This window comes from Falco naumanni, chromosome 10, assembly GCF_017639655.2.
Source record: "Falco naumanni isolate bFalNau1 chromosome 10, bFalNau1.pat, whole genome shotgun sequence".
NCBI lineage: Eukaryota > Metazoa > Chordata > Aves > Falconiformes > Falconidae > Falco > Falco naumanni.
In genome coordinates, this window is record NC_054063.1 from 20,033,856 (window position 1) to 20,053,652 (window position 19,797).

Below are 19,797 nucleotides of genomic sequence, written 5' to 3' on the forward strand. Positions count from 1 at the left end.
CTTCCTTCTACCTCAAAGCAACAGCAAGAGCAGGGAAGCATCCACCTGGTGATGGATGCTCCAACCTCATTCACCCCAAGGTGATTCTGATGTGGAGGATCTGTTACAGTTTTGGGGTGCAGGTCTCACAGCCCCAGCAGGACCTGAAACTTGTCCCCTGCTGCTTCATTTGCTCATCTTGAAAGCGGAAAAATAAAAATCCCCTATCAGCAGGCATGCCCGGGCTTTGCTAGCAAGATCTTGGCACTGGGAGAAGGGAGCGGCAGGCAGAGCATGCTGCAAGCCCAGGCTGGGCATGGGGGAGAAGATCCTCCCCCACCATTCCCACGGCACTTAATGTGGCAGAAAGGTCACCAAGAGGTTTAATTTGACTCATAGGATAAGTGAAATGGGGGTTTGGGGATTTCTGTGTGGCATTTGGCATGAGGAAAGCCTCTTCCCTGCAACCCAGAGCAGCCCAGCCAGCTGGAGTGAGGTTTGGTGGGGAGAGCCCAGTGCCGCCTTCCCTCTCTCCTGGCATGGAAAATTGTCCCTGCTGAGGACAAGTCTCTAGTTACTGCTGGTTTTAAGCTGAGCCTCAGCTGAAGAAAAAACTGCTGGAGATGTGTGTGGTATGTGGATGCTTTGGTTTCCCCCTGGGGCAGGTCGAGGTGGGGCAGGGGGTCCCAGAGGACCTGCAGACACCAGGAGGGGATCAGCAGTGCTGCAGCCCTGCGATCTGGAAGGAAAGTGGCAGGAAAAGCTGAACTAGGGAAGGGGAAGGGAAAAGACTCCCTGGTCCTCTACCCGAAGGAACTTCCCAATGCACCCAAGCCCCCATAAAGCCCCTGAGCACCAACTCACCCTGGGAACCCCCCTCTGATCACCCCTCCCATGTCCCACACCGTCTTGATATTGAACCACGTCGATATTGAACCACATCGATATTTCAAATCAAACCCGTGCAAGCTGCATAATGCACTAGTATGAATAGCTGTTGCAGGGGTGGGTTGATACACCCCTGGCCGTTTTAGCTCCTTTTCACAGCAACACTGGTTTGTTGGTTGGGTTTTTTTAAATAGTTATTTATCCTTCCATATTTTTAAGGATTTGTGTGTTCTTTCTTTATAGGCTTTGAGCCTGATTTTTCCTTATGTAGCAGCAAGCTTTCAAGCCGCGTGGCAAAATAAAATAAACCACATGATAAAGGAATGTAGCTGCAAGGAGCTCCACGTTTGTGTTTAAAACAGGAGTCAGAAAATACAGGATGAAAAGGCACATTTGCATTCCTTTTCTTTTTTTTTTTTTTTTTTTTTTTTGGTATTTGTTGTTGGCTACAGAATGCAACTGGAACAAGCAATGTTTTAAATAATATAGAAAAAAATCTCAAGTATTTGGGCTTTATTTTTTTGATTTATTTTATTGATTCACAGGCAGCAGTTGCACTTGGCAGAGAAGCTGCGATTGCCGTGTCCCTGAAAGCTCAGCTTTGCAAAGCAGTGGAAACCGCCCAGAAAACAGGAGTTTGGCAGGCATCAAATATATAATCCGTCTGTCCATCGTCTTCCTCACACTGGCTCTGTGCTGTCTCTCTCCTAAAGGAGCACTACCCACAGGTCTGGAGTCAGAGCTGCTGGCAAGCAGGCGGCCTTGTCTTGGCTGCATGGCTTGAGAGAGTCAAAATCACAGAGGAGAAACCTGATTGTTTTGAAATATGTTAATTTAAAAAAGCAATAATGAGCACTTTGCCAATTCCTACCCAATTCACCCTCTGTGGTGAAGAGCACCATCGCAGCTTGGTTGGGAAACACGAGCCCCACATGACTGAAAGGGACTGGGTGACTTAATCACTTTTGCCTATCATTTTTCTGAGCTAATTAAAGGCAGAAATTATCGCATCAAGCAAATGCTGTTCGGTGCCAGCCACCAGCAGCTTGTGTTGGCCATGTCCAGCCCTCGCTTGAGAAATTCCCGCTGGGTTTGGCAGGCAGGATGCCTTTGCCAGCACTTAGCCCCAGATCAGGGGAGGCTTACACCCAGGTCCGTTTCCCACTGAAGCTGCAAGAGGCAGAAATGTTTTAGTACCTCCAGGCAATTCTGCACCTTCCCGGTGCCTCTATCAAAATGCTAAACGGAGAAAAATCCCTGTTTTGCCCAGGGTTGTGGAAGATGGGATGATGGTTCCCATCCTTGACGCTTAGAGCTCCTCTAGATGCTGCAGAGCACCAGAGATTTTAAAGGAGTGCTGGCTGTGAAGAAATGATCTGGAATTTGCCCTCTTCGTAGAAAACCTCATAGTTCAACCCTGAAAGAATCCAGCTTACCTATACCAGCATTTAAAAATGGCTTTTAAACTTCATTACTGTTTCCTTGCTAGGTTTTTGTGTTGCCTGCTGACGTTCTGGTATCCAGTTGGGTTTTACATCACTAACAGGCAAGTTTATCGCATGAGAATATGTCCCAGGATTTGGATTTGTGCCTTTTCCCATAACACTGGCACTTCTCCTTGCTTCACCTTGCAGCTCGTGTAATTCGCTCTGGCTCGCTGCTGCCACTGGCAGCATCCCAGCCTGGTGTCTGGACATTGCTTTTCTGGTAGAGAAGGTGGACGCTGGTCCCATTTTTGCAAGCCAAGGCTGCGAGGTTAGAATGGCTGCTGCTTGCACCTTTGGAGGCAGAGCCCTTGACAGACATTGCAGCGGTGCGGGCAAGAAGCTGCGAGCATCAGCCGGGGGATGAGGGTTTGGGGGCTTGCGGGCTCAGCAAAGGGGGCAGTGACCTTGCAAAAGCGAGAAGCAGATTTGATAACTGATATTATGAGGACTGAGAGGCACATGGCTGGGGGGGAAGCTGTGGGGCTGTGAAGCCACACACAACACTGCTGGCAGAAAGGGCCACTAACACTAGTGATAGCCTGTCGCGACATCGCGGTCCTGTGCTCTCCCATCAGAGCCTTTGGCCGAGGCAGGGCTGACTGGGCAGCGAGCAGGCAGCGGCTCAGAGGCTGCTCTCGCCCCAGAGACCAATTCTGTGCTGTTGTGGGTTGCAGATAGATAGATATGGAGCATCTGTAGCGCTGTAACGAGCAATCAAGGTGAATGAAAGCACGTCTCGAGTCATTACCTTGTAGAAAAAAAAAAAGTCTAACCTTTTCTCACCAGTCAGAGCTACTTCTCTACAGAGTTCTCCCAAAACCTCAACCAGCCTCCTTTCTCCAGCCTTGCTCTCAGCCTGACCCCCAAGGATCTGTCATCACTAGTGACAGTGACAGAGATAAACATGTCTGAGTTGGTTGTCTTCCTGGGATGTGACTAAGCTGCAGTCGAGGACAGCTTATTCCTGTTGGATCTGAATCAATACAAGCACACAGCCTGTGCTTTCTAAGCCTTTATTAGAAGGAAGGACAAGCTTCTGGTTTGCTTTGCTCCTCCAGGACGAGGAATCCAGCCTCTGCCGCGAGCACAGCCCTGCGCGGCCACGGGAGAGCTGGGCGAAGCAGGCAGGCTCAGCTGCTTTGCGGGTTCACGATGGAGGTCACAAGCATCCATGTCACTTTGCATTTGATGGGTCTCCGTCTCCACTGGTTGCACCACAGAAGATAATATGGTCCTTTTAGGACCACTGTAAAGGTCTTAGCGGGAAGGCAAGCAGGGAGTAGCTCATGCCTGGGCATAACGAGAGGGGATTAGAGATCCTCTTAGAGTCCGACCAGCTGCATCTGCACTGGAGGATGCCAAGCTGCTCCCTGAAAGCAGGAGTGACAGCCAACACCATGGACAGCTTTCATGCAGTGGTGAGAAGATGTCACCTGGGGACTTTAAAGTCCTGTCCCTGGGCACAAAGAGCCGTGCGAGATACATGGCTTGGCCCCACAGAGCACAGCAGCTGATGGTGAGCCAAAGGCATGGCCTTGGGTGGCCAGAAGCTGTCATGACCCTGAGACTTGGTGCTTATGGCGATGCTGGTGCCTGTGGGCTGTCCCCAAAGGGTTCCTCCTGGAAAATCAAGAGGTTAAAACTGAGTTGGGGTACAAGGAGACACTGCCTTCTCAGTGTGCTGTTTGCATGGACCTGGCTGATGTGCCACAGCTTCACCAGGCATCTGGAGACACCAAGCAGCATCCAAATATCAAATCCACCTTTTATCTGGCAGTTTCTGGGTTAGAGCAGCCCGTCGCCAGGATTCCCACCTCCACCCAAGGAGCTTGAACATGAACATATATGATCTTAAACTACCCTAAGAGCAGAGATTGGGGCATCTTCCCCAGCAAACCCATTGCTTGAGATCTTTCTGGGCGCCCCATCCCATCACTGTGAAGAACAGCGATAAATTCACCGACATGTCTAGTTATGACGTCTGCCTTGTTTGGCTGCTCGCGAGCAGCTGGAGAAATTGGCACCATCCAGCCTGGTTACAGACATGAGTTTTTCAGAAAGTCAAGCAGGTTATGAGCCACCACCATTCAAAACCAGCCACCTGCCTCCAGTGGCCACGTGCTCCCACACTGTCTCCAGCTGATGAATGCACATTTCTGAAGATATATTGTTCTTCCACCAATGAAACACAATTTAAAAGAAAAAACGCACAGCTATTTACTGCTACCTGTGAGAGTCGGTGTTATTTCAGAGGCAGAAAGTGCTATCTGTTGCTTAGGAACAATCTTTATCCTACAAAATGAAGACTTATGCTCTCCAAAGAGTTCTTTAAATGCGCCCCACGTGTGTTTGTCTTGCTTAGAAGCTGACCCACCTCCTAAATAAACCACAGGGAGAAGTCTTTGTGTTCCAAGCACAGCACTGGTCACCTAATAGACCCAGCCATAATTCAAGATATAGGGTGTATAACCCATACCCAGCCATGATTTGAGCTGTAAGGGTATATGCCCCATGCCCAGCCACGATGTGAGCTAGAAGGTACATTCTTTATACCCAGTCATGATGCTCACATCACATCTCACCAGAGATAAGGTCTGTAAAAGCCAGATGGAAACTTGCTTATCCCAGGCAGCCCCCTCTCCCCTACCCCACTGCCCCAGCACACGGCACTGGCTGCATGGCCTGGTGCTCGCAGGGGTATGGCTCGGGCGTTCCTCCTCAGCACGTAGGACAAGCACAGAAACAGAGGCAGGCTTTGGCCATGTCAATGCGGAGACATTTCTGAAAGGTGAGGCTTAAGAGAACTGCATCAGGCTGGTTGTGTGTCCAGTCATTAACCTGGATACTCAGATACTCATCCATTGCTCTGTTTCAGCAAGCCAAGCAACTGTTGTTTCATTGACATGTCTTTCCAGCTCTTGTGACTTGGGTAGGTGGAAATACGTCCTGCTCCAAATTACTCTGCCTTTGCCTGGCTGTGCTGTTTGTTGTTGCACCGGTTTGTTTTCCCCAAAGAACAAAACATCCTTGAGCTGCTCAGAAGAGCTGCTCCTCGAGGACACAACACCCATCAGTTTGTTCCCTTGTGCTCACTGTCCTTGCCAGGCACAAGGGACCTCTTCTTGGAACAGCAAGAGACCACCACAGCCAGCAACCAGCTCTCATGTCCAGTCTAAAGAAAAATTCACACCAGGTACAAAAGCAAAAGTAATCTCTGGAGGTCCTTCGGTTATGATAATCTAGTTTGCAAAGCTATCTTATCCGAGACCCCAGTAGAAGCATCTACCAGGGTGGAGCAGGTATTGAACCGAGAAGCCTTGCAGGACGTACTGCTGGAGCTCTTCTTCTTGCGGTAGAAGTAGCTGCTGAGGTGGAACCAGAACTTGTCGTGGAGGGAGGCATAGATGAAAGGGTTGTAGCAGGCAGAGCTCATGGCAATCAGGTGACACGAGACCTGGATAACATTGACGTACCTCTTGTCCAGTATGGTGAACTCCTCGTCAATGTCTCTGATGAAGTTCACCACCTGGAGGGGCAGCCAGCAGATAGCAAAGCACACCACTGAGACTGTGAGCACCCGGAAGGTCTTCTGCTTCGTTCTGGTCCATTTGTCTTGGCAGGGGTAGGCAGCGCCCGGGACGTTCCTCCTCCGCAGGTGGTAGGTGATGGCACAGAAGGAGACCGATACTGCCAGAAGTGGGAGCATGTAGGACAAGAGGAGCATCAAACATGAGTAGAGCAGCCGCTCTCTCTCTTTGTTCTTCCAAAACTCTTCGCAGATGATCATGTCATGGCCGATGGTGTTGAGATCCAGGTAATGGGTGTGTAGCGATGTGGGAACAGAGGCCATGATGGAGAGTAACCAAATGCAGGCCACGAGGCAGATGCAGGACCTGCAGCTTATCCTCTTGCGGATAGGATATGCCACCACAATGTACCGGTCAATGGCAATGGCAGTGAGGGACAGCACTGAGACGAAGACGGTGGTGGCCTGCATCAGGGTGACGAAGTAGCACATGAACATCCCAAAGAGCCAGCCCCGCACCTCAAAGGCGTAGGAGACGGTGAGGGGGACGCAGGCGAGGCACATGATGAAGTCGGCCGCTGCCAGGTTCCCGATCAGGAAGTTGGTGGTGCAGTGCAGCTTCTTGGTAAGAGCAATGAGGAGGATGAGGAAGAGGTTCCCGGTGCACGCCACTGCCACCAGCGTGGCGTAGAGCGGGATGAAGAGGGGCTTCAGCTCCAGGAGGAGGTCCAGGCCGGTGAAGAGGGCAGCTGAGCCATTCTGCCAGGAGTCATTGGGCAGCTGACTGTGAGCCATGCTGCTCTCCTGTGGCCGATGCTGCTTCTCTGTGCCTTGAAATCAGACTGTCAGACCTGGAGGGGAAAGAAATGTGCTGTGGTTGTGCTTCTGGGCAGAAGAACCTGTCCCCAGGCTCTAGGTCCTCTTGCCCAGCCCCACAGCGATGCACCGGCTGACTTAGAAGATGCTGTGAGTTTTTAAGTGACTGTGCCCTGTGGCAGACACAGTGGAGCTTTGGTACAGAGAAAATGGGGAACCTGGCTGTGAAATGGTTAAGCTGCGGGGCTCAGATCTGCCGGAGCTGCCAGTTTGGAGCTTTGGAGCAGCAGGACAGGGAAAGCAGCTCGGGATGCCTCATGGAAAGTAAGCTGGGAGCTGTGCCGACCGAGAACAGAAATAAGAGACACTCCTGCATTTTTGCTTTTCCTTTTTCTCCTGCCAACTCCATCTCGACCTGCCAGCCCTGCCGCTGCCCTCCAGCCGCCCAGCTCGGCAGCGAGATCATCTCTGTCTCCGGCCTTCCGTCTCCCTCTGTCCCAGTCCACCCTACCGCTCCCCTGTCCCACCGTGTTATTTTACCCCATCAGGTTATTTCTCCACCACCCACGGAGGTTGGGCTTCTCCTGCTGGGGTGGTTTTCTCCGGCCTCCCCTTGCAGTGACCACAGTGGGCGCGAGTACGTGGATCCTGAGCACGGCCACAAGACTACTCCCAGTGGCACAAAGGGGATGATGGCAAATACGTTCTCCAAAAAGTGTAAGGAAATTAACAATTACCCTCCAGGACCCTCCCCTCAAACCCCACACTGCCAAATTTACCATTTCATCCCCCTCACCAACACCTGGGCAGTCTTCATCCCCCCCAGTGGAGAGGCAAACCAGCGTTAATTAAGTAGCCCCTGTAATGAACCGAGAGATATTACGGTTTTCTACTCCATGGCTGCAGGTGCAGAGCGCAGCTCCAGGTCCCCATGCCCTGCTGGGAACTCGCAGCCGAGAGGACAATACGATCGTTAATTTAAAGAATAAAATATTCAGCTTCATTTCCTTACAGGTTCGGAGCGTGGCGACGCTCCTTCTCCCGCAGCGGCAGTGCCAAAGCCCCGCAGCTCTGGCCGCGTTACGGGGTGTCCAGCTGGGGACGGGCCGGAGCGGGGGGGCTCACGGGGGAGCCCCCGGCCCACAGCGGCACCCCGGCTGCAGACCCCGGCGCACTCACCTGCCGGGGCGGCCCGGTGCGCAGGGCTGGGCGAGGGTCTGGCGCCGGCCTCGCCGCTGGCCCCACGGAGATGCTGAGGAGCCTTTCGAAGATGCTGAGGAGCCGTTCGAAGATGCCGAGGAGCGCTTCCTTGGCAGGGTGTTGCTCCCCGCAGATCTCCGGCAGCCGCGGCGCTTTCTTACGCTTCCCTTCCCTCGGGGTTTGTGGTGAGTTTTGCCGTTGGGTTTGGGGTTTTTGTTTTGTTTTCGCACCGGTGCCGGAGATTTCAAGCCGCGGAGGAACAGGACGTTCCCACCCGCGGTGCTCGGTATTCCAGGTGGTCGCGGGGACGCGCACGTCCCATCCCACCGTGCCACAGGTGGGGCCGCATCTCCCGCCCCCCGCCCGCCCGGGCCGGCGGGGAGCCCCGGGGGACCGCGGGGATGCTCCAGGGATGTTCCGAGGGGTGCTCCGAGGATTCTCCCGGGAGGCTCCGGGGATGCTCCGGGAAGCCCTCGCCCGCCCTCTGGGCCGGGTCCAGGCGCCCCCCTGCCAGTAGGGAGGGGAGGGGAAGGGTCTGGGGCGGGCGAGGAGGGGACGGGGCGGGCGGACGCAGGGACCACGCGGAGCTCCCGGGCACAGACAGCGGCCGCCCCGTCGGGGGTCCCGGGAGGGGGCTGAGGGCAGCGGGGGGCGAGGGGGGACCCGGCCGTAGGGTCCGGGCGGCCGTGCAACAGGGGTGGCCCAGCTGCAGGGCGGTGGGCACCCAGCCATGGGGTGCTCACGGCTGTGGGGCAAGGGCAAGGCGGGGTGAGGGTGGTCCAGCTATGGGTCGGTGGGCACCCAGCCACGGGGCGAGCGCGGTCCAGCCATCAGGGAGGTGCGGGGCACAGGTGTGTGGCACAGCGTGTGCCCCACGGAGCTGAACCCCCAGTGCGCACCAGCACCAGCCTGTCCCCAAAACCGAGCGGCTCCAGCCAAGGCGCCAGCAAGGGCCAGGTGGGGAGAGCAAGGGGCGCTGGGGAACTGCCTCCATCCCGCAGCCACGGGATGGGGGAAGAAAACCGCCATTTTTGCATTTTATTTCCTAGTGGAGAAGAAAAAACCCAAGCCAGGGCAGGGTCCCAGCCGGCTGGGAGCAGAGCCAGTACCACCAACTCAAAAGGTACTGGGCGCTCCTGGTGTCCAGCCGCTCCCCAAGGCTTGCTTTCCACTGCTGGGAAATGAAGCACAATTGCCCCAAAGGCATAGGGGAGCCAGGGCCAGCTATCATGTGAGTGTAATTTTTAATATTTTCTTTTTTTTCTTTCTCCTTTAGAAGAAAAAACAAATGTTGGCTTCTCCACAGGCATCCCTTTGAAGTGAGTTGTATTAATTACTGTGTGCCCCATCATAAGGGAGTGTACAGGAACAGGGTTGCTTGTTATTTAATGTGGCCAAGATACCTGGCTGCCAGAGCCAAGGCAGGTTGCTGCCCATCAGCTGTTTTCTTTAGAAGCCTCTGATTCCACATGCAAGATATTTTCATCTTTTCCTTCATAGCTTACTTAAATAAGGGAAAATTAAAAACAATCTTCATCATCCACTGGAATTTTCTGGGGTAAGAGGAACGGAAACTGTCAGACCAATCCTAGAAGTTCTGTAAAATTATGACTTTTGGTGAGAGAAGGCTGTTCATTTGTCTCAGTCGGATGGATGTGGGTCAGCGTTATTAAACCTGGCTGAGAGCAAACTTCGGAGGTGAGTGCTCATGCTGCCAAATAATCAGCAGGAAAAAAATCATCTTTGCCTCCCTAACACAGCCTGGCCGAGAGCTGCTGTTAATTTTAAACAGCAGCACAATCTGATAAGGAAAGCAGAAGGCACTTAAAAGATCATTTGAGATGAGTGATGGAGTTTGAAGATGACAACACAATAATGAATCGCTGGGTGGCTGGGACAGAGGCACGTCCAGCCCCAGTCAGCCAGAGCCTTCCCCCAGCACCGGCTGCACCATGGCCAAGGCAACCCGGAGCGACACTGGGAGCTTTTCCCTCTGCACATGTTTATCTTATCAGATAGCTTATCAGAAAAAGCCTTTTCTGACCTCATCTTTACTGCTTCCAGACCCTATAGGATAAGTCACTCTTATTCCAAAGCTCATATTGCCCCACACGAGGGGCTTTGTCTCTGAAAGGATACAAGTGATGGATTCAGAAGCTGCAACCCACCCCGCCGATCCCTGAGCTGTGAGCTGGTGATGCTTCTTGAAGCATCGGTGCTTGAAGCTTCTGCTATGGCATGGGGGTGTCTATACTACCCAATACAGATGATGACCAGGAATCAGCATTTGCTGTGCTTTTATCCTTTTCTTTCTGCATAGGTCACCAGGTTGGCTTTTACAAATAACCACAGGTTCCAGCATCTGCAAGACACCACCAGAAAACAGCCAGAACGGGACGACCCAGAGCCACTTCTGACAACACCAGGCTTCATCACCTTTTCTGCAAAACAGCAATCCCGGTGCAGACCTTCCTCCCACAGCAGGTTGCAGTTTTTCCTAACCTGAGATCCTAGAGAGCCTGTCAATTAAAAAGCAGGATGAAATATTCTCAGCATCATTACACGGTGCTGCCAACTCATGCCTCAATCAGATTGATTTCACCGGTGCAAGTACATGGTGAACCACCGTATTTTGCCCTGTATGGGTGGGTGACAGTTCTTGGGAGAGCACGGGGAGGATCAGACTGCCACGAGCACGTTTATCCACGTCAAGCACAGACAAACGGAGCTGACCCTGACGTGCATGGTCGTGCCGCTGGAGGCAGCTGCCCGTGCTCATCTTCCCACGGATACGTGTGAATCCCAGCATGGGCTAATTTTCTGCATTGGCGTGTGCTTGACAGGTATGTTTAATGAACGTTTACAGCTGATTATATTCCACAGTGACACTAATCAGCCTCAGCGGTTGCCTGATGATTTGTTTTTTCTTAGTCGCTCACTAGTTTAGGTGCTGATTTCAACAAAAAAGTGCTTTGCGGCACTTGTTTTCCACTCCCCTTTTCCTCCTCCCAGGCCTTTCCTTGCTGCCTGACGTGCCCCTAGCCCGGCTGTCCTGTCTGGTAATATTTGCAGCGATGGCCTCCATGGCCCTCACTGCTCAGACAAGGCAGCCGTCAGATTGTCTCAGATTTCACTTTACTCTGCCCCATCTGGAAAACAAATTACTGGCAGCTTGATGATGCTGATGTGTTACAACACGGCCGTGATCCAGCTCCCTGGGAAGTTTAAGGGGGTAGAGAAATACTGTTTCATGCAGAGAAAAGGGTAAAGAATTGTCTTTAAAAGGAACAAACTCAAATGCAGCTAACATCTATTTTGTGATTACTAGTTTCCCACACCTGGAAAATCATCTTCTGTATTTGGCAGCAGGTTTTTGCTTCTGCATAATAGTCTGGACATGACACTTTCAGGGACCACTACTGCGGCCCCGTCTGCCCCTCCTGATGGTTTGCTTTCCCCCTATTACTATGCTGTTATCAATTGCTCATCTTTCTGTTTAGACTGGGGCATCTCCCAGCACAGAAATTATTTCCACATATAGGAAGGCTGGTGTTGCTGTATGAACAACAACAACAAAATCCCTAGTGAAAATGCTGCTTGTACCAGCAAGAGTTACTCTGATTCATAGGAGCTAAACTGTTTTCCTAGAACAAACTGTAATACTTGGAAGTCAAGTCCTTGCTAGTTAAACCACATCAGCATCACCACCAAGTGCAACACTGCCCAGACGCATCACGCTTCTTCGTGTATTCAGAGTTTTTAAGGTTTTTGAGGGTTTTAACAGAGGTGTTCTTGCGATTCTTATGGTGGATTTAAGTACAGACCCAGTCAAGTCTGATTTCTTCAGGGTCAGTGTCCACCATGTGAAAGCTCCCAGCTTCTTCTTCTAAACACCTCTGCACTGTCAGTGCCTTCAGTCTTGTCCCTTTCCTTGACACAGAGGGTTAGGCTACTCAAGTGTAAATGTTCCTAGACAGTAAACTTGTGGTTAGATTGAAACTAGATAAAAAGTAGCTTGTGTGCTTATAAAATAGCTTTTAAAAAAATCTTTTGTTTGTTCTGAGGCAGATAGGTCAGGTCTTTCAGTTCTGCTGTTGACATCCCAGTTGCACTCGAGTCAGGCAGCCTTTGGAGCAAGCCTGCAAACTGATGGGGCTGGATCTGCTGCTTGATCTGAAGGCAGTCTCTAATTAAATGCCAATCTATATGCGCTTTGGCAGGTTTGATTCTCTTGCTGAAAAGATGCTGCTGCAAGTGCTTCAGGACCTAATTTTCTGTCTTGTGCTGACATTACCAGTCAGCAGCCACAAACTGAGCAAACGGGTGTTCCTGCCTGGCTTGTGGCCTGCATGACAACTGAGCAGAACCACGCTACGCTGGCCTGAGCACATTCAGCTTTCCTGGACGTACCAGAGCCGGTAAAGCCAGCACTGCACCACCAACCAACCCTTGGGCAACACAGGCACGGTGCTGCTTGCAGGGCAGCTGGCACAGCCCTCGGGGACAGAGCCTCCCTGTTGGAACTGGATGCGGCTGTTCGTGAAGGTCTCTTCAATTGCCCATTGAAATGACCAGCACTAGTTCTTTCCTCTTCCTTCAGCATAAAGCATTTGTTTGACCTTCTGGCCTCCATCCTGCTTGGTACTGATTTATTCTGGTCTTTTTTTACTGAAAGTCCCCGGATCCGATGATCGGTGGCTGCTCTCCGTGCGCAGCGATAGGACTGACTCCCTGCCGTCGTGGCAGTGTGCTTTACAAACACAACAGGTCAAACTAGCTGCCCTGCCCGCTGTGTTTGAACAGAGCCTCCCGCAGAAGGAGCTACTCAGAGTAGCTGGGATTTTGGACAAATCAAGGCGGACGATCTTCTCATCCTTCAGTCACCTGTACAGGCAGGTAACGGGTAAATAACAGCAAAGGACCTGCGTGTGTCTTGCCAGAGTATCAGTGCAATTTCAAAGACCTCAGCTGATTCTGTATCTGGACAACTCTTCCGCAGACCCTTTCCTTGGGCTCCTGAGCTGTTTCTAAAAATGAAATGGTGAAAGTTACTCTGTCTAAGGTCCCTTCCCTAGAGGAGATGCTAGGTTCTGTGCACTGTGTTTCAGTAGAGTTATTTTGAATACATTTTTTAGATAGCTTTAACAGGAATAGACAAAACAATGTAAAGCATCTTCACAGTCGTTGGCTAATCACAAGAAGGAAATATATTAACTACGACATAGCGTGGGTACAGACAGAGAAACTGCATCTCTCTGTACGTACCCTCTCTAGTAAACACTCAGAACTATCTCTGTTATAGTTTGACACCACAGCTGAGAGATATTTACAGCACTGTACAGAAAAGTGGACTTATTTTTAAAGATAAATTAAAAGATGACAAAACTCACCCTCCAACAAGACACAAGACTTGCTGACATTCAGGTAATTCACTGTATTTCTCAAGTCTTAAAAAAAAAAAAGGTGTTTGTTCTAATGGAGAATTAAGCGTGTGACTGTTTTGTGAACAGTGAGCCGGGGTGGGTGGTTATACCAATAAAGCAGATGATGGAAACAAACACTGAGTCACAGCACTGAAGGAGAAGCACCAACAGAACAACAGCTGTCAGTGAGCGAGAGAATAGCACCATTTGTAGTTGTACAGAGACAGAAAACAAGGAAGGTCTATCAAGAAGCTACTTTTAAAAATGTATTTTCATACAGATACATAATGAACATGGTATGAATCTAGTATGCATGCATGAGCGACTAGAACTACCCCTACAATTTCTGTCTTAACAAGCTTTATTGGACAGAAGATGTCTGCTGCTTCCCTCTATCGACCTTCAGTGTCAATGCCAAGACAGAAAGCACAAGTTAAAGAAGAATCAGTCTTACACAAGTATATGATTACAGATTCTTTGATTAGTAATGGGAAATAACCCTCTGCTGAGTTAAACAGGATGAACAACATTTAAATAATAGAACATATTTCAAATCAGGTAATTCTATGCAAGTCTGTGATGAAAACAAGGTATTTATAGCTTCCCTGGTTATCGCTCTTCATTTCCTGGTAAGAGAATCTCACCTAAACCTCTTTTGGAGAGGCTGAAGGAGATAAAGAACAGGTACAAAATGACCAACATGAGAAAAAAAAGTACTCCCCCTCCAGCCTATTCTATAATAGAGAGTACAGAGTTCAGCCAATGAAGTGGGATGCTGTAGGATGGTACAGTATGTAGACAGGAATGTTAAAATAGTTACAATAGCAATGATACCATCAATTTAATGACTACAATCATAGCTTCCTTTAGGGTTCCAAATCCACGTATGAGAAAAATATCTGTCTTCCTCCAGGCACAGCTCAGAGCCAGCTCAGACTTAAATAGTGGACTTTGCACGAAAGAAAAAAAAATGCCCAACTGCGTAATAAAAAAGGTACAAGACAGGAAGAAAAACTGATTCAGTGGTTTTATCTGTTCTATTCTAGATCATTATGTTTTCTGATGCTTCTGAACAACTGCTTTGTTGTGTTTAGTATGTCTCCTGATGAATTACAAACAATTCACATACTGGAATGATTAGGTTGCTACAGGCTGGGAGAAGATCAAAGTAAAATTTCAGTTCAGCGTGTGCTGAGTCACAGGCGTTCCACTCTTGTCCATAACAAATGTCAGTCACTATCTCTGGAGGTCCAGAGCTGGGTTTTTTTGGTGTGTGCTTTTGCCCTCCCCACCTCCCCCCATTATTACTACCACTGGGTACAACATCATCAGGGTTTGGACAAGAAGCAGCGCTGCGGTGTGGATGGTGCATATCTCACTGCTCAGCAGCTGGAGGTTCCGCCTCAGTCTCCTGCTTCTCTGGCTGAGATTCTGGAGGGATGAGGTACTGTACCTCCTCAGTACTGATTGCCACTTTATCTGGTTGTAGCCATCGCTTTAGATGTTCTAGCGTGCTGAGGGAAAACAAAGACACGAAGTGAAACAAAAGAGCAACAAAGCCTCACAGGAAGGTATGAAAACAGTGTCAGGAAAATCCCCCATATATATTTGTTGCACCTCCATAGGTATTCCTGTTGCCACAGGTAAGGTCTGTCACAAGGCTGATCCGTGTGCCAGAGAGCGAGCAGAATCTTTCATTCTACAAAGACATTCTGCTAAAGTGGGTCTTTTAAAACTATGGTTATAAGAGTTTTACGCTCCAATTTTTCTTGATAAAAATAATCCTCAGCAGGTACATCAGCCTTTACATTCTTGAAGTACTAGTCTGTCTGTGTAGCCAAAGACTAAAATTCAATTTCCAGCTTTCTGGGCTGGAAGTAAAAAAACTGGCGTTAAAACAAACCAACTGACCAAACCCCACAAACTGCCTATTTGCGATGAAGATTAGGAAACATAGTGGGGAAGGGAGGGGAACAAAACCAGAACAGGAAGCACATCTAAAAATGTGTGACCATTAATAACTCCAGAAGATTAAAGAAGAAAAAGGCAGTGGGCTTACATTCTAGAATGCTAACCCCACTATGAATTCTACAGATGTTTATATACTAGCGTAATTGCTGTCTTACAGTCTCTCTCACAATAACTGATCTGACCAGAACAGATCTACCCCCGTCTTCGCTTAAATGCTGGCTATAACCCTAAAACTTTATTATAATTCTTAAATGTATGCCTCTGTGTGTATGCTCATCTTCTAGAAGTGGGATTCAAGTCGTTAATACTGCCACAACAAAATTAACTTGCTCTTTTACAAAAGCAGAATTTCCCTTGGTAATGTCCTTGAAATTATCTGATTGCTTAAAAGTTAAGGTTCGTTTAATTACGTTGGTGGGTGAGTATCAAAGACTTTGTCACCATTCAGAAGTGATCTCCAACTTCATAGTCAAATTCTAGGGAAGAAAATCCTTCCATGGATAACATCCCTAGCCTCTAAAAACAGTAGAAAGAGCACATACGTCTACAAAAGTTTTAAATATAAATCATATTGAAGTTAACTGGTCAAAGAAAGAATCTAAAAACTCCTTATGAACATGGATTATTTTTCATACTTTAGACTCCCAAACTAGCTTAAGTAGATTTTCTTCAAGGGAGAAAAATAATCTTTACAGCTAGAAGCAGTCATGAAAAATGACAGTTCAGAAAAGAAATATGGAGAGCATTATAAGTGATTTGGAATGTGAGACTGCTAAAGAAAAGGACTCTCATCTTAATTCATACATCATCTGTAAAAGGGTAATGGGTGAGAGTGCACAAGCATTGTAGGAGAGGCATGGAAGAGGGAACCGCTCAGGAAATCTAATCTCAGGACTGGTACCAACCCTGTAACGAACGTCAAATCCCACTTCTGTCTGAAGCAGTGCTTATCTGGGACCTTACCAGATGCAGGGAATGGCCTGGGGTTTGCTTTTAAAGCTAAAGCTTAGTAAAAGCAATCTGAGACACATCAGACATCCCCCACTTCACTCCACTCCTTCCCTACCCCACATGTGACAAGGGAAATTATCAAGTAGAATCCAATCGTTTCCACACTGGATCCCCTCAGTTTAAGGGATGCAAAAATCAGTGAACAGCACTGAAAATTCAAACCAAATGTGCTCTGTGTGTTCCCCTCTAGTACGATGCAAACGGTACTAGAAAAGTCAAACTCTTTCAGAGAGCCTGTGACAGCATTACCGAGTTGCAGTGATATTTTTGTCACAATGCCCTATCACAAGTCCTGACAAAACCTTATTTTAGTTTTTAAGAAATGAAGTCTGTTTGCCAACAAGTTAAGTAGTAATTCCTTCTCATCAATTTGCTTATTACCTCTCATCAGAGTCATGTCCCTCTACATAAAATTCAGACTCAAACTTCTCCTGCAGAAACCTGTCCCAGCATTCCTTCTTAGCCTGGGAGAGAGTGCGCAGCATATCCTTGGAGGTCACCTCCTGAGACAAGCCTTTAATTCTCATCAGTCTTCTCTCTGTGAAGAGCCAAAGGAAGGGTCTTCATTATCTTTACTGTGTTTTTCCAAAAAGGAAGAAAAGAAGTATCTGGACTTCTTTATCAAAAAATTTAAATTAACTTTTCAAAACTAAGTCATATTTTAAAAGTAATTTCCCCCCCTGTATTTCAAGTCTGCATGACTGCATTTCTTGTATGTATACAAGATGATATTTTTTAGGCGATGTTTCTGAAGGAAATAAGGTTTATGCCATCAGTCAACTCTACCCATTTTTAAGTTTTAATAACTTGCACACACACTGTTCAGTTTCCATGAAGTCACACAGGAGGGTACGGCTCTCACAGCCATTTAGTTCCCACAATTTCCATGCAAATCGGCACGGAATATAAATCACACCAATTGCAGTGTGAATCCAAATAATGCCCTAACTGAGGGGGGAAAAAAATGTGAGCGCAGCAGTATTATTGGTCAGTTATCTCATAAAAGAATGTGATATTGTGAGTTCATCTGCCACAGGGGACAACGAAAAGCCCCTCCTTACCAGACGCAGGGTAATCCAACTACAAGACACAAAGCTACAGGAAAGCAAATTTTGTTAATTCCTCTGGTCACAAAATCCCATTATAATAGTTTCCTCCTTAAACTGGCTCAGGTATTGACTTGTAATCACACTTTTTACTGAAAAGCATGTCGCTAGTTGAACTGAGCTAGTTCACAACACTGTTGCCCACCTGTTAAGCTTTCTGGAGGTTGTCTTGTGTCGTGGAATTGAGCTGTCACCAAAAGTCTCTGGCCCTAGCAATTCAGAAGACTTGAACTATCATATCTGTCCAAACACACAGCCAGGCTGATGCTAGGATTTCACAACCACTAATCCTAGCCAGGTACAAACATAGAGCAGGTTTATTTCTGTTGACCTAGCCAGAATATACAGGAGAAACTTTGTGCTACTGTTATGCTTTCATCCTGGTTGTGAGAAAACACACAGATCTAGTCTGAAGCCTGCTTGTAAAACTAAATCCACGGGCATTTTTTTTAACAAGTTGGAACTGCAGCAGTAATTAACACCAGAAGAGTTAATTTTTGCCTTGTCGCTGTGGCACCCTTGATCTGATACTAAGAACTCTATTACTTCATAGTACACTATGTAGTCTAAAATGGCAAGTAAGGCAAGATGTAAGCTCCAGCAGAAATGAAAGCTTAAAAAGCCACTTCTGCCACCCTTTCCTCCTGGCCTGTTTCTGTGTGCAGCCTCCTATGCAAGCCAAGCCAAGTATGCGTGGGGCTGCACTGCAAACCAGGTTACAAACTGACCCAAGGTAAAAATAACTCCACAGGATGGAAGGAAGGGGAAAAGAAGAACTGTAAAGATGGAATATTTTGCTACGAGCCGAAGGAGCAGCAGTCCAACTGCTGGAGAGCAGGGGAACCCCAAAGCTTCCTCCTAACAGGCAACAGAAGCGTCCTTCCTGGGTTGGATGCTGTTGATTGCAATGAGGCCTCTGAAGGGAGTACAAAATACTTACAACGGGGTGACAAATTCTATGGCCTTACAGCTAAAGACTGCAGCACTTAGTGGTGCTAGGATGTTAGCTCCAGTACCGATAACCTTATCATCTGTCGTAGCAAGTGTTTCTATCAGCTGTCACACTGTTCCAAATCAGTTTATGGCTTTATAGGTTAAAGCAGGAATTAAGAGAAGCAGTCACCCCAAGAAAATCTGCATGATCTGTCATCTCAAAATACAGATTCCAGCAGGCATGATTTGGGAAGGCATCAGAGCTGTCTTTCCCATACCCATCCCACTCCTCTCCAACCAGAAAACAGGCCACAGAAAGGAATCTGACTTTCCTCTTTGCACTCAGAAGCATCAGCTGAGACTCCATAAAAGGATCGAGGCAAATACTGGTAACACAAAACCACCTCGGATCTATAGTATTAGAGTTCAGAATGCATCTCCCCTCCCCAGGTCAACCACAGGGCAACTACACGTTCTTCAGTGAAAAAACAGCGGTGTCCCTATCCCACTTATTTTTGGGGGAAACCCCAAATTCTTTGTTTTGTACTTGATAAAAAGTTCCTTTCTGCGGCATAGCTGAAGAGGCTATGACCGTGCTTCTCATTTGCATTAATGCACTTGCAGTAAAGGAGTTTGAGTTGTTGCATGACAACTTTCCAACCAGAGCTGTCAGCACCGTCACCTCAGCTGCACAGTCAGCACCGTGGCTGTCACCAGGCACCTATGCGAATGGCAGAATTGAGCCTAACCAGGCACTCACCTAAGGAAGCCAAGTACACTTCTGAATCGTTCAGGGGTGCCCAGGGCTTCAGGTTTGTTTGGGAAGAGCCACCTGATCCGCCACCCTGGCTTCCTCCATCAGCATAGGAATCCATGAAGGAGTCTGTAAAAGCGTCGCTGGCATCCTTCTGGTCGGGACGTGGCAGACACGAACAGATCTCAGCCCAGAGATCCTCGCTGGACCTGGTGACCGCGGAGTCGACGCTCTCGATCATTCTCATGGTGAAGTCCTGAGGTGGAGGCAATAACTGATGAACACCAAGCAGCGAACCCTCTGCCAGGCCACTGCCCTCCCTAGGTCACATCACCAGAGGTTTCAGGGCCCTCTCATCCCACGGGAGGCGTGACCCCCCTCCGGGGAGCGATGACACGCTCCAGTGTGTCGCATTTACACCCACAGACCCAGCGGGCCCTCAGGGGGGCAGGCCGCGCGGCCCCCCCCCCGCCTACCCCGGCGGCCCCTGTCACCGCCGCTCCCCGGGGCCGCCCCAGCCGCTTCCTCGGAGACACGGACGGGACACGGAGAGGCCGCTCCTGCTGCCGACCCGATCCCCGCACCCGCCTCGGCCACCGCCACCGCTGCAGCCGCCCGCACCGTAAACATGGGACGCCGCAACGGCTTCTCACCGCACATCGATTGCCCTGTGGATCTGGCCAATCGCCGCGCTGTCCCTCCG

General features: G+C 49.0%; 2 protein-coding genes and 1 long non-coding RNA gene across 7 annotated transcripts; 1 reads left to right on the forward strand and 2 right to left on the reverse strand.

The window, feature by feature from the left end:
• Positions 1-3,543: 3,543 nt before the first annotated feature.
• On the reverse strand, positions 3,544-8,099 carry LOC121094375 (prolactin-releasing peptide receptor-like). Its single transcript, XM_040607798.1, has one exon. It carries the CDS (start codon positions 6,673-6,675, stop codon positions 5,584-5,586), a length of 1,092 nt encoding a protein of 363 aa, XP_040463732.1. The 5' UTR covers positions 6,676-8,099; the 3' UTR covers positions 3,544-5,583.
• Positions 8,100-8,952: 853 nt separating this feature from the next.
• LOC121094519 lies at positions 8,953-14,021 on the forward strand. Its single transcript, XR_005829873.1, has 3 exons — positions 8,953-9,127; positions 10,217-10,739; positions 12,117-14,021. It is a non-coding gene; the product is annotated as an uncharacterized LOC121094519 (long non-coding RNA).
• CCDC32 (coiled-coil domain containing 32) lies at positions 13,573-19,778 on the reverse strand. 5 transcript variants are annotated; one of them, XM_040608225.1, is made up of 4 exons: positions 19,716-19,778; positions 19,101-19,350; positions 16,683-16,839; positions 13,573-14,833 (listed from the first exon to the last, which is right to left on the reverse strand). In XM_040608225.1, exons 1-4 carry the CDS (start codon positions 19,752-19,754, stop codon positions 14,695-14,697), a joined length of 585 nt encoding a protein of 194 aa, XP_040464159.1. In that variant the 5' UTR covers positions 19,755-19,778; the 3' UTR covers positions 13,573-14,694. The 5 variants fall into 5 exon arrangements, with proteins under 5 accessions (XP_040464159.1, XP_040464163.1, XP_040464161.1 ...); XM_040608229.1 differs by having other exon boundaries at positions 19,679-19,734; XM_040608227.1 differs by having other exon boundaries at positions 19,635-19,716.
• Positions 19,779-19,797: the final 19 nt, after the last annotated feature.